This window comes from Crassostrea angulata, chromosome 7, assembly GCF_025612915.1.
Source record: "Crassostrea angulata isolate pt1a10 chromosome 7, ASM2561291v2, whole genome shotgun sequence".
Classification (NCBI taxonomy): Eukaryota; Metazoa; Mollusca; class Bivalvia; order Ostreida; family Ostreidae; genus Magallana; species Magallana angulata.
In genome coordinates this window covers 46159714-46174037 of record NC_069117.1, presented here as the reverse complement: position 1 = coordinate 46174037, position 14324 = coordinate 46159714, and the positions used below count along the sequence as shown (strand labels likewise).

Genomic DNA, 14324 nt, shown 5'->3' with positions numbered 1-14324 from the left:
TGTCTATACACACACTTAGCATAACTATCGTTTAAAAGCATAGGCAAAATTTGATATAAAATCGGACTATGCAGCTCAATATGACCACGAATTCATCCAGGTACAAAAGCATATAAATATCTGGAGAAAATTTAGAATTTTTTCTAATAAACGATCTATTTTACTAAATTGTTCAGATATATTGTATATGACACAATGAAGCTGATTTTATCATGGCTGTCGTTAAGGTGAGCAATGTGGCCCATTGGCCTCTTCTTCTTTAATGATTTAACCTAAACAAAAATATGCAGAAGGCCTTTATATCCAAGAAAAACTCTTTAAAATACTTGACATTGTAGTTATAAATCTAATTCTGTATTTATGGAATTAATATATCTAATATTGAATTATCAAAAACCAAACATTTGATATCTTGCTGAGTTGCTGTATACTTTTGAAACAAATCTTGGATTGGTAAGAATTTTTATTCTGTCCCATTGTAGGCACTTTAACTGCCTTATTCACCCATCTTCTTTACATGTTTCCCCAGTCCTCCACTCCTTTCCTTTACCAGATCATATATGTATCTGCAGTATCTATGTACCATACATCTGCCTTCTGCAGCAGGAAATTGGTATTTTATAAACATGTTTTAATTATATTAAAGGCCATCAATTAAAAGTAACTTATTTTTATACTTAATATTCTTTATTCAATGAAATACATGAATAAGCACTGATAAAACACACATCAAATGTTTTTAACTCTTGCTACAAATGATAACAACTGGTAATCACAAGAACTGTAATGAATAAAAGTTTTGTTAACAAAGCGGCAACAAAATCACTAATACTTGGACACAAAAAAATAACACACACAAAAATGTTTGACAAATAACTGGATTTCCTATTACATATATAGCAAATCAAAGAATATTTGAAACAACAGATTTTTCACTGCTAATATCATTACCTATGATCTTCTGATTTTCAAAATTTATTTGTATCAGACACTTTTCTTTCTAAAATCATATTTAATAATCTTTGAAAGACCAATCAAGAAAAAAAAATAATAAAGTTACCATACCTTGCTTATTTCTCCAAAAAGAAAATGTTTACCATGTCTTGTAATATTAAAAAACCCAAACAAAACTTGACTACCATTTCTAAAAGAAAAGTAAGAAAAGAAAAAAAAAAACCCCAATATTATGCACATAAGATTTGCAAGACATTTACTACATCTTTGACCAGTCTGTCACGATTTGAAAGACACTGACAATCGTCTATTGTTGTACATAGCCCCATTGAGTGCCAAGATGGCTCCTTCAGCCTCATGTAGATGCTTCATGGTGACAAAGCCGTAGCCCTTACACTGATTTCTGACATGATCCATGATAACATTGACTTTAGTCACAGTTCCTAGTGGTGCAAACAACTGCCACAGCGTCTTCTCCTCAGCATCGTATCCAATGTTGTACACAAACAGAATCTGACCTCCCATATCCCCTCCCCCTCCCCCTCCTCCCCCAACCCCAGGGGAGTAGTTTCCACTCATTGGATTGAAGCGCATCCGAGTATTGGTACTTCTCATTGGTCCATGAGGACCCCCACCATAGGGATTACTGCCTGGGGTGGGGTACCGGAGGTTGGTCTGGACTTGGATCTGGTACGGAGCCCGACCTTTTCGCGCATTTATATCGGCAAACTTAATGGACAGTGCTGGATAGCCTTTCAACAAAGTTTTCCCATTCATGGCTTCCAGGGCTGCTGCAGCCTCTGAACGCTTAGTGTAGTACACAAAGCCAACTCCCTTTGATTCATTGGTGGATTTGTCCCTCAGCAATCGCACTTGAATGATTTCACCAAACTGTCTGAAATGTGCTCCTAGTTCCTCTTCCCCGAAAGATCTGGGTATATTTGCTATGTAGATATTGGCTCCTTTACTTTCACTGTCGTTTTTCCTTGCGTAGCTCACTTTAATGGTTTTGTGGTCCATTTTCTGCCCATTCATTTCATGGATGGCCCGCTCTGCATCCTCTTCATTCACGTAATCCACAAATCCAAATCCATAGCTGTAATTTGTGGCCTTGTCACGGACAATTTTGTAGGATTTGAGTGGCCCGATCTTCTCAAACAGCTCTTTAAAGTCCTCGTCAGACAGTGTTTGAGGAAGATAATTGACAATGAGATTTGTGTTTGGGTCCGACATGTTCCTCCTTTTGAATCCATGGTGGAAAAAAAATAAATCATAAAAAAAATTTAAAATAGGTTTCCTGGTAAATCAGAAAGAAAAACAAAACATCAATTAAAACTGTGAAAAAGAAACAAAACACAAGAATACATTAAAAGACAAACTGATTGGGAAAAGAAAGGGAACATTAAATTAAAAAAAGTTAATAATTCAATGCATTCGATTGTTTACAAAGGGGACTATTTGTTTAAGCAATATTAGTTTTGTTTTATTTTCCATTTTTTTTACAATATAAATTTTGTTACTTTTTTCCATATTAGCTATTTTCAAGAATACATTTCTGCTAATATTTGTTAATGAGCAAAAGGTTCATGTCAATTCATCACTAAAATATTTTTGGCTTGTTTTAAATTAAGAGTAACTGTAAAATGTAAATGATATGGATCAATAACATCTGATCCTCCATACATACTTTCTTAAATGTTACATTTTTCATGTTACCCTATTATCGTAAACTGAGGCATTGGATAACATACACATATACCACATGTATATTATGTCAGGTCATGCATATGCATAGGTATTGTTATAAATTCCAAAAATTATAAACCCAAAGAAATGACGAAATTTTATGTTCGATTAATTGATATATATATATATTTTAACACTTTTGTAAAAGAACGAAGCATGTAAATCTTAAAATTCTCACACAAATAGATACAAGGTAAAGAAATTTTTTCTCCAAAAAAAAAAAAAAGGCTATTAGAAGTAAGTTTTACTGTTGACTTAAAAAAGGTTAGGTTGCATCATTGGAATATTTCACCATTCAAAATATGTCCTAATTATGCTGAATTATCTTAAAATTTAATTAGTAGAAATTTCCTGGTCTCATCCTCAGTCAAATTGATAAAAGATTTGAATTAGAAGTAAATCATCTTAGATTACAATAATAGCTGCTTGATCTGATTTGTTTCTCAGTTTGAATAGTTTCTCAGCCATTTTAGTAAGTATGCTTTTAATTACTGTATCTAATTCGCCTAGAATGAAACATGTTTAATTTTTTTTTATCAAATTACATAAGGCCAGCATTTTTTTATTTTTAGGTTTACAAACCCGCCGCTCGGTTTTCTGAGTTTTTAGAAAAAAAATAAAATTACAAAAAAGATCTTTTTTTTCTTCCCGACAGCAAATTTTTCCTAGTAGGAAAAGTGTATCGTCATTGTTATCACAGAGGCATAAAATCTGCTCTTTTTGTGTCATGATAGCCTAAATATTTCTTACGCATCTTCATTCTTCAGAGAAGCTTCTACAAACACTCTGCTGTAAGTTTCATACTTTGAAGTTTTACCGACAGTGTTGACCAGTGGCTAGACGAGATAGTCACACCTCACTGAACATGGCTTCGATAGTTACCTGTGCAGCTGTTTTCAAGTACATCACTGTAAAATGATTCCCTTTCTTTTTGTGTTGAATTTGGCATATGTATTCATTGGCTTTTTTAAACATTTATTTTACAGAGAGAGAGAGAGAGAGAGAGAGAGAGAGAGAGAGAGAGATGTATTAGAGATATTATAAATTTCTGCAGTAACTATTCTCATGAACATTTTAAAGTGACCTGCATAGTGAATTAAAAAAAATCATATTTTGCATATTATTGTGTGTGCATTTTCCGTTATTTTCAATCGAAATTTACCATTTCATAATTCATCGCATAGTTGTACTTTGTACATGGAAATTCAACAGGATAAAATACACGCACACATATAGTTGCAGTGATTTTATAGAGTCTGTTCACATTCACAATGTTATGTTTGAGTTTTCTCACATATGAACACCCAAACCAATTTTGTAAATAAAATGTGAGAGATCAATGAAGTTGAATATTTTTTAACTAGTCTACTGCAGAAAACATGAAAGTAATAAATATTTTGTATATTAATAATTATATACTAGTATCATACAGGAGAAAACATTATGACTTTATGTACATAAAATTTAGGGTTTTTTTTTATAAAATGAAATGTTGACATGTCCGACAATAGTCTGACTAGTAACTTTGAATCTTGGGCTAGTAACTTTATGGCCAAATTTTGTAATTGCACACCCCTGACATTGCTATATGTACATGTAATTTCAAAGCTGTATGTCTAATATTCTATTGTACTATTTCAGTGATGTTACACAGATGACATACTTTTCACATGCTACACTTGATGCAGTTACACACCACTATCATGAAGTTGTTATTCATTATATTATTAGAATAAAGATGATGTCATAAAAGTGTTTTTTCTCCCACAGAACTTTACAATTTTGTGGTTCGTAAACCTAAAAATAAGAAAATTGTAGGTAAAAAGAGATTTTTATTTTTTTTTTATTTCCTCCTCCTATGGAACTTTATCATTTTGTTGTTTGTAAACCTAAAAATAAAAAAATGCTGGCCTAAGCAGAATATTCTCTTTGTACAAAACATGAAAAAATATAATGATATACTGGCAAGAAGTAAATATAAGTAGGTTTTACTGGGGTTGTACACAAAAAGTACAAACCTCATATGAAATAAAATCAAGACATTGAGATGGTGACCCTCTCAAAGGGTCCTGCTTAAATAGTGGACAGTAGGATGAAAAGTATTTTAGAGGATTTTGCTTTGACCTTAACCTATGAAATCAATTTTCCAGTTGGTATTGAGTTTTATTGAAAATTAAAGTTCATAACCCCTTTCCAAAAGGCCTTTTTAGGGTTTAATCTAAGCAAGATTAAGCCAACAGAAAATAAATAATGGTCTGTAAGGGAGTTTAAAGAGATCTGCTTTCACTTTCAAATTTATCTTGAAAGACTTTGAAACTTTGTTCAAGGTCACTGCACACCTTTGACCCAAAAGCTCTGTTTATGTGAACTTTGAGTAAGATATGTCTAAGGTGGGGGAGGGAGGTATTTATACTCTTAACAAAGATTTTTTGCATGGTTTGATGACCTTGAACTTTGACCTAGAAACTTTATTTAAGGTCACTGCACACCCTTTGATGAAAGGCACTCTGTGGGTAAAGTACGAGCCAGACTGTGTATGAGGAGTTTTCACAAAATTCTGCTATGCCCTTAAGTTCCTTAGAGCTAGAAACTTGGTTAAATATCACTGCACACTTTTTATCAAAAGGCACTCTGGGGGTGAAGAGTGGGCTAGATTGGGCTAAAATGAGTTAAGATAAACCTGGTATATTGACTGGAAAATTATATTTAGCTCATTTATGTGAATTAAGCATGTCATACCCATTTACCGATACAATAAATAGTTTCCAGTTTGGGACAAGTCTTTACAAGATTTTAAATCCATCAGTAAATTTTGTTCTGTTAACCTAATTTGTACAAAGTAGTTTTCATAATATTTTCTATTTTTAAAAGGTCTTAAAAACTAATGCACTGCTTGTACCGGGTACTGGTACATCAAAGAAAGAGAAATAAACACTGTTTTTCATGAGCATTCATAAAATAAGCTGTACAATCAGATCACGCAGCTTCAAATCTCCTCCTGAATTACTGTAAATTCCCTGTATTAGGCGAGTACCCGGTACTTAATTTCACCAAATCGTGAACGCAGAACTTTCATTCTTATTTCTTATAATTCTCAACTCTCCAAAAATAATGGGGAGATTTAAAAATCTGCAAAATGTGCTTCTCGCTATTTAATGTGGATGTTAATTTCTTGTGTTTAATTAAGAATCTACAGTAATGAGGGAAAAAACACCAAGAAACAAAGTCATAGCTGAATGCATGCAATCAAGAAAAATATAGGTGAAAACAAAAAACCAAAGAATAAAAGAAATTAAAGAAAAAATAAAGAAATGAAAAAATTCTGTGCAACAAAGATGTCAAATAAAATGCATTTTGATTTCTACATCAGGTTTAGGAATCAAGTTATATAATAGCAAAATGAATGTCAAATCATGGATTTTGAGTAATCATTACAAGTATTCAAGCTTACTTTCTTGATATTTTTTTTTACACAGTGTTAAATTGTTATAAACATCTATAAAATCAATTCGCTACTTTAAAGTTTTATCAATACTCGATGGAAGATAATCATGAATTTCTCTTGACCAAATTGTTTAATTTGCAAAAATTTGAAATACCCCAATTAAGAAAAATTATAAATGTACACCGTTATAGCAAAGCTGTAGGTTTCATTAAAAATTAAATAAATGTAATTGTTTTGTAGAATTCTGGTAAACAAGGACATATTAAGAAATGGCCAGGGGCAAATGCTTTCAAAATTACCTGATTCAGTAAATCTATTACTGGTACTTCTTGTTCTTGCAGTTTTAAGTCTTATTACCAAGCTTTTATAACTGTTACGTGATATGTATATATTTGGAATTTTGTTTGCTATTTATATAAGTAAAACTCTAAATTTACCTTATAAACATTCAACTCCAATAAAATTATAAACTTTGCCATGCTAGTACATTTACATATAATCCATGCATACACTGGAAGTAAATATAACTACATTACAGTGAGATTAATCAACTAATCAACTTTGTAGTAGGATGTGGCTGAAGATTTTCAGTGATTAATTAAATGATACAAAAATGCAAAGTTAAATAATTTTTCACTTTCCAAATATCCTCCAAACATGTACAACTTTTTAAATTTCCATGTCATTCTACAATCCCTTTTATCTTGTAAAGGTCAATAATGTTCAATTCAGTGTAAAATTAGTGGGTTTTTTTTTAAATGCAAGTTCTGACAAAATCTGTATTTAAAAGTTTCAAAAAAACTTTCAAAGCTACATACCAGTCTAATTTGGATGAAATAAAAACCAAACTTGTCATAAATACAGAGTCTTGCTTAAAAGAAAATTTTGCAAGAAAAGATGATTAATTGCCAATTTGGCAATGCCAAATAATCTCAGATAAACTTAAAATTTCCATTACAGTTACATGTATTTTCTTAACTGTTTACATTCTTTAAAGTGTTGAGCCAAATTATTGTTATTTTCTGTCATGAACAGTGAAGCATCAAAACAGATCATAAAGCATATATCAAAAGAGTCCTGATGAATTCATGCCATTAACAATCCCTTTCATCAAACCCAACTTTATACACTAGTCAAAAATTGATTTCTTACATACAAATCAAATCTTTTTTATAATAGTTTCAATGGGAGCAATAAAAAATTATGTGTTTTGCCAATGAGCTGAATCCATAGATTGATTTAATTTGCATAAAGTGCATGTGTCTGAGAAAATTCTGTATAAATATTGGACATGGCGCGGAATCTAAACATAGGTAATCACAGATTACAAAGCTCACCGAGACGAGACATAACCCTTATGAGACTTCACCTTTATGAGACCACCTTTATCATATTAAATGAAAATCATACTTTATGTTGGATATTCATGGATTCTGTTTTGACACAATATCCTATATCATTAAAAAATTGTATGATAATCATATGTTCATATGTTAATCAATACAATAATATAAAATTAAATATTGCATCCTATCATATCTACAACATATATCATATAAATCAATTAAATACCACAATAAACAATGATGAAATATGATATTGTAACGTATGATATGACATTGTATTGTGTTATACGTTATTGTACATAATACAATATTATAATTAATAAAACAATATAGTATTATATTACAACACATATTACATAATACATCATAACATTGAAACATATGATATTATATTGTATAATATAGTATGAAAATGTATGATACTGTATCATTTTTGATACATAATATGATATTGTATCATATGAAACAATATAATTTGATACAACATTGTATCATATCAAATGATACAATATTATGTGAAAAAGTAAAATATTATATAATACAATATTATATTATACATATTGTATCATATGATACAATAATATACTTTACAATTTCATACAATACAATTTCATGTGATGTGATAATATATCATATTATAAACCAATATCATTTTTTACAATATTGTATGATACGATATTATATAATATAACAGTATCATATTATACAATTTCATGTGATATAATACTATATTTCAGAAACTAATATCATATTATACAATATCGTATGATACAATATTATAAAATATACAATATTGTATCATAGGATACAATATTATATTTTGCAATATCTTATGTAATAGTATCATGTGATAAAATAAAAAATTAATAATACAATATAATATCATACAATATTGTATCATAATATACAATACTATACATAACAATATCATGATACAATATCATAACATAAAATATCAAAAAAATTGATACAATATCATATCGTATCATATAACTTTTTATAATATTACATATGATATTATATTGTATCATATTAAACAATATTGTTTCATACCATACAATACTATATCATAGGAATCATGTTATATTATTTATCAACAAACACATCTAGCTATCGAGCAGGTTTTTGTGAGGTAGGAGATTTCTTTAGCATCCTTGATAATGGAGATCAGGCTCTGCATCTGAAGCAACCTCTGCATTTCAATTAAATTCTAGTTAAATCAACTATGCAAGCTATCATCTATAAAACATGTGACCTGTTCCAAAACAACCATACCTCATCTAGCATCCGAAACCTATGGCTCAGATTCAGCTTTCAAGCCTGTCAGGTGCATCAGTATACATGAGACGCATCTCCATGCAAGTTTGGTAAAGTTCAGACCAGTAATAACTAAGATATCATCATCAGAGGGCACTAGCAATTAAAACCTTAACCTGCTCCAGCATCCGCAACCTTTGGCTCAGATTCAACATCCATGCCTGTCAGGTACATCTGTATCAGAAGACACACCATCCATTCAAGTTTGGTGAAGTTAGGACCTGTAATAACTAAGATATATTTTTTAGCATCCTTGATAATGGAGATCAAGCTCTGCATCTGAAGCTTCCTCTGTGATTCATTCATATTACAGTTTAGTCAACTATGCAAGTTTGAAATAGTACTATTACCTATTAAACATGTGACCTGTTCCAAAAAACTTAACCATATCCAGCATCTGAGACCTATGGCTCAGACTCAGCATTCAAGCCTGTCAGGTGCATCAGTATCATAAGATGCACCATCCATGGAAGTCTGGTGAAGTTAGGACAAGTAATAACTAAGATATAATCATCAGAGGGCACCTGTTTCAAAAACTTTATCCAGCTCTAAAAACCTTAACCTCCTCCAGCATCCGAAACATATGGCTCAGATTCAGCATTCAAGCCTGTCTGGTGCATCAGTATCATAAGACGCACCATCCATGGAAGTCTGGTGAAGTTAGGACAACTAGTAACTAAGATATAATCATCAGAGGGCACCTGCAACAAAAACTTTAACCAGCTCCAAAAACCTTAACCTCCTCCAGCATCCGAAACCTATAGCTCAGATTCAGCACCCATGCCTGCCTGGTGCATCAGTATCATAAGACGCACCATCCATGCAAGTTTGGTGAAGTACGGACCAGCAGTAACTTAGATATTGCTATCAAAGGGCACCTGCAACAAAAACTTTAACCTGCTCCAAAAACCTTAACCTCCTCCAGCATCCGAAACCTATAGCTCAGATTCAGCACTCAAGCCTGTCTGGTGCATCAGTATCATAAGAAACACCATCCATGCAAGTTTGGTAAAGTACGGACCTGCAGTAACTTAGATATTGCTATCAAGGGGCACCTGAACAAAAACTTTTACCTGGTCCAACAACTTTAACCTCCTCCAGCATCTGAAATTTAGGACTCAGATTCAGCATCCAAGTCTTTCAAGTCCATAAGTAGGTCCAGATGCATCATCCATGCAAGTTTGGTGAAGATAGGACAAGTAATAGCTTAGATACAGGACCTGCAACAAAAACTTTAACCAGGTCAGGACGCCGACGCCGACGCCGAGGGTATAGCATAAGCTCCCCCTGACTTCGTCTCGGTGAGCTAAAAAAGGATCTTATGACACTGGTCCATACAAGTTGCTGGGTTTTTGTATTATATGAAGTCAATTTTCAAAAACAAAAGATTAAACACTGTGTAAATTTTGATGTTTCCTTATTTCATTGAGTTGAAAAATGCACCAATGTACACTACGTTCAAATCAAAGAAACTGGTTGGTCAACAAATTTACCATCAGATCTTCCTTAAACTTTGACGTATGGATTTTTTTTTGCTATAATTAAGGTTAAGTAAATAAAAATTCCCCATATTTAGGTTTTAAAATTGGATCATTTTACTTTATCCTTAAACAGAGCTCTTCTTCCTACGGAGATCAGTTTAGTCTAAAAATGGCCAAGACTATCGAGCCTACTTAATGCATATATTTGTTATGGTCCATGGACCTCCCACTACTTTGATGAACAAGATCCTATCCATGAAGAGGCTATCTTGTTAGATATTAAATCAATGAAAATCAAATACTGATCATACACTAATAACATTTTTTTCTTAAATTTTGTTTATAACAAAATGTGAACATTTTCATTAAATGTCCAATACAGTAATTTTAAGACAAATTAAACTTGAAGGAGATCATATGTTGGTTTTTTAGTATTGGTGATTGATCAGGAGAGGTTTGTAACTGACACTGTGTATTAATTAATTACATGTACATTTCTCTGAATCTTTTTAATGCATCATTAACATAAAACAATATATGTCATCTTAAATACCAACATTTTTACCTTTTTGTTTGGCAAGTATAACAGAAGGCCTGGTTAATGCATCAACGTTTTTTTGTTCCTACAAATAAAATAATGGTAAATAATATGTTTCTGATTCAAGCATTGTTCATTTTTTTTTAAATTCTTATAATAATCATAATGCTAAAAATTACAAAAAGAAGTTTCACAATAGTCATATCTTTGTATTCTCAAAGTCAATATGCTTTTATGATAATTAGGGCGTACTCAAACCAGGCATGGCCAATTTTTTTTTTACTCAACATGTAACAAGCTCAAAGTCCACTTTCAACTGCTCCCAAAAATTTTACCAGCAGGGTACACTTGCACTTTTATCTAGATCAACCTACGTATCTGTAACTAGCTCTATTTTTATTTATATCAACCATGCAGATTTCAATACCATAGGTTTAGTCTAGCAGTGCCTAGATATGTGATCTGCTCATTTAACATCAACTTCCTCCAGCATCTGACACTTAGGTCTCCGATTCAGCATCCAACCTGTCATGAACATTTATATTAATAGAAGCATCATCCATCTAAGCTTGGTCAAGATTGGACCACTTCATAATGGCATCACATGTCACCTGCTCCAAGTCTGGAAACCTTTACCAGCTCCAAAATCATTAACATCTTCCAGCATCTGAACCTATGGCTCAGATTTTGAATCCAGCCTTTCAAGTGGATAATTAAAACAAGATGCATTATCCACCCTTGTTTGTTGAAGATAGAACAAGTAATAAGATATGGCCATCACGGAGCATCTGTTTCAAACACTTTAACCCTCTCCAACCTATGGCTATTACTCAGCATTACATTTTGTCAGTTGCATAAGTATCCCCAGATGCAAAATCCAAATATGAAAGTTTGGTGCAGTTATTATTAGTAGTCACTTACTTGGTAGATAATTTATCTACTCTAACACCAAGGGTATAACATAATTGTGATAATATATATTTACATCTACCAGTATTATTCCCCGTATTTCTTACGGAAACTCATAGTTAATTCATAGCTCTATAGAAACAGCCAAACTGAAATCTACATGCCCCGTCTATCCATTGGTTGAAATCTACATGCCCTGTCTATTGATTGGTCAAAATCTACATGCCCTGTCTATTGATTGGTCGAAATCTACAGCAGCTGAAACTGACAAGAAACTGACAGGACTAAAATTGACACGCCCTGTTTATCGATTGGTCGAAACCTACAGTGACCTAAGAAAAATCATGGACTTTACGAAATTATGATGATGACTCAAAGTCTCACAGGAGACAATTTTGCTGGTTCTTTTAGCTAACGTACTTATGTACATTAACACTTTAACAGTAATTCAGTGAAATTTACTTTCATAATCAATTTATTAATTAGGTAAAAGAAAGATGTATCATGTTAATATGAACAATAAAATGTTTTTATGATGATTCATGCGGGTAATGAAGGTAGCGAAGTAGCGATCATTGCAGGAAAAAATTATATAACCCGCATTGTGGGTTACGTATTTTTTCTGCAATGTCGCTACCTTCATATCCCGAATGAACCACCAAAAAAAGCATTTTATTGTTTAAATAAACTACCCCAACTTCTTTAGTGAGCAAAAAATAAATTAAACATTGAAGCAAATACATTTTAAATAATACATGTAAATACCTTGGTGTGACGAAAAATTTTATTTATGCAGCAAATATCCAAGTTAGACTCAGCTAGTCCATCTTTTTTCTGAAAATTAATAATTGAAGAGTTACAAAATTGTGTATGTTAATTATGAATGTATGTTTGTTTGACCTTAAACTTGATTGCCCTTAACGCTATACACCCTTGACCCCATTTGCCCCATTTTCTGTTCGCCTTGAAATTTGTTTGCCCAAGGTCTGTTTGCAATAAAAAAAAAAAAAAAAACTACAATGACTTTTTGAACAAGAAAAATTCAAAAGAAAAAATATATATATACAATTGTGTTTTTTTATAGCAAGTAATAATGACAATTTCAAAAATGAGTTTTTCATTATCTATTTTCATTCAATTACACGAAATACAACTAAGACATTTTTATCTCAAGAATTATTTCTTTTTTAAAATATTACTTCTTTCCTTTTTAAAATAATTTTTAATCATTTTCAGATCTTCTATTCATCACAGTTTAAAAAAAAATAGCATGCATAAATAAGCATAGTAATGCAACGTAATGCCTTGTAATGCCATCATTACACTAGATTTTGGAAGGTAATGCATTACATTACCATTACTTTTAATGCTGATTTGTTGCATACCTAGCAATACTTTGTCAATGAACTTTCGATTTTTCATCCGAGCAAATCAAAAACAAAATTTGTTGCCAATCAAAACAATGATCTCTATGTGCATGTCAGAAAATAATTCAGGTATGGAGGCATTATATTTCTCAGTAAAACTTACTTAAAATTTTAAATAACAAAATTTGTTTTGCCTATAACATAAATAATAACCTAATACCTTGTAATTTTGGTATTTTTATCACAATCTTCATTTACTTTTGCTGCAGAATTGAACTAATGAAATGCATGATAGGGCCTCCATACCTATATTGAGCTTTCAACATACATCATTTTTATTAATAAGATCACTCATTTCATTGGCTGCAATTGTTCTCACTTGCCCGGATGATAGGAATCAAACTCAAAGAAAAGAGTTCGAGGAATGAGGCTATGTCGTACTTTGAATAAAATCAATTTTTTGAAGACATAAACTCTTCGTTTATACACGACTTCTGGGGTGCATTTGATTATAATTTGGTCTTTTTTTATATGAATGCATAACTTATGAAACAAACATGTCCGAGTACTTGCCCCGGTACTGGACCAGTACGTAGTAAACATGATGTGCTTTTTCTAAAAAAAAAATGGTATCCAAGTGGAATTGAAAATGAGTCCCGTTTGGTAGGTAAAATAGTTATAACCACCCTACTGGACTCAAACCACCAAATGGGGGTTGGTGCCAACCTGTTTATCAAAGTCTTACCACATCTTATCACAATCAGTATTGTGGCAAAAGCATAGACTTTTGAGCAGTGCAAGGTGGTTTTTAATATTATTTTCAATCTTTACACATAAAAATAAATTTAGAATGAATCTTGTTATGCAATACATTTTACAAGAATTGAAGAAATGTCATCTTACAGAAAAAAATAAACTGGTATTTGCGTCAATGTGTACTCAAAACAATTGAAATTTTTAATCTACATACAATTGGTTTTCTTATTGCAAAGCTAAAATGCAACAATATAACCTTTTTCGTAAATTTCCTTTAAAATGATTTCAAAAGATCCTCACATAAAACCTATCGGCTATCCTTCTTCAGCACCTGTCCATTTCGTTAAAACCAGTCCTCTTTCCTTCGCGCATGTGCTGGATGTTGGGAGTCGTACTTAGGAGATTCGTATTGTGTTTTTATTTTAATCACGAAGCATGTTTACCTATCCATCTTGAAAACGAGTA

General features: G+C 31.8%; 1 protein-coding gene across 3 annotated transcripts; it reads right to left on the bottom strand.

Moving 5' to 3' along the window:
- Nucleotides 1–671: 671 nt before the first annotated feature.
- Nucleotides 672–14258, bottom strand: LOC128192337 (ELAV-like protein 3). 3 transcript variants are annotated; one of them, XM_052864942.1, is made up of 4 exons: nt 14160–14258; nt 12502–12570; nt 10855–10912; nt 672–2251 (listed from the first exon to the last, which is right to left on the bottom strand). In XM_052864942.1, the coding sequence occupies exon 4, from the start codon at nt 2185–2187 to the stop codon at nt 1234–1236; it is 954 nt and encodes a 317-aa protein (XP_052720902.1). In that variant the 5' UTR covers nt 2188–2251; nt 10855–10912; nt 12502–12570; nt 14160–14258; the 3' UTR covers nt 672–1233. The 3 variants fall into 3 exon arrangements, with proteins under 3 accessions (XP_052720902.1, XP_052720900.1, XP_052720903.1); XM_052864940.1 differs by having other exon boundaries at nt 672–2194; XM_052864943.1 differs by having other exon boundaries at nt 672–2194; nt 14116–14228.
- Between the last annotated feature and the right edge of the window lie 66 nt (nt 14259–14324).

Bases quoted from the DNA above. Each gene is read 5' to 3' on its own strand.
- LOC128192337 (XM_052864942.1), bottom strand. From the start codon at position 2,187: ATGTCGGACCCAAACACAAATCTCATTGTCAATTATCTTCCTCAAACA.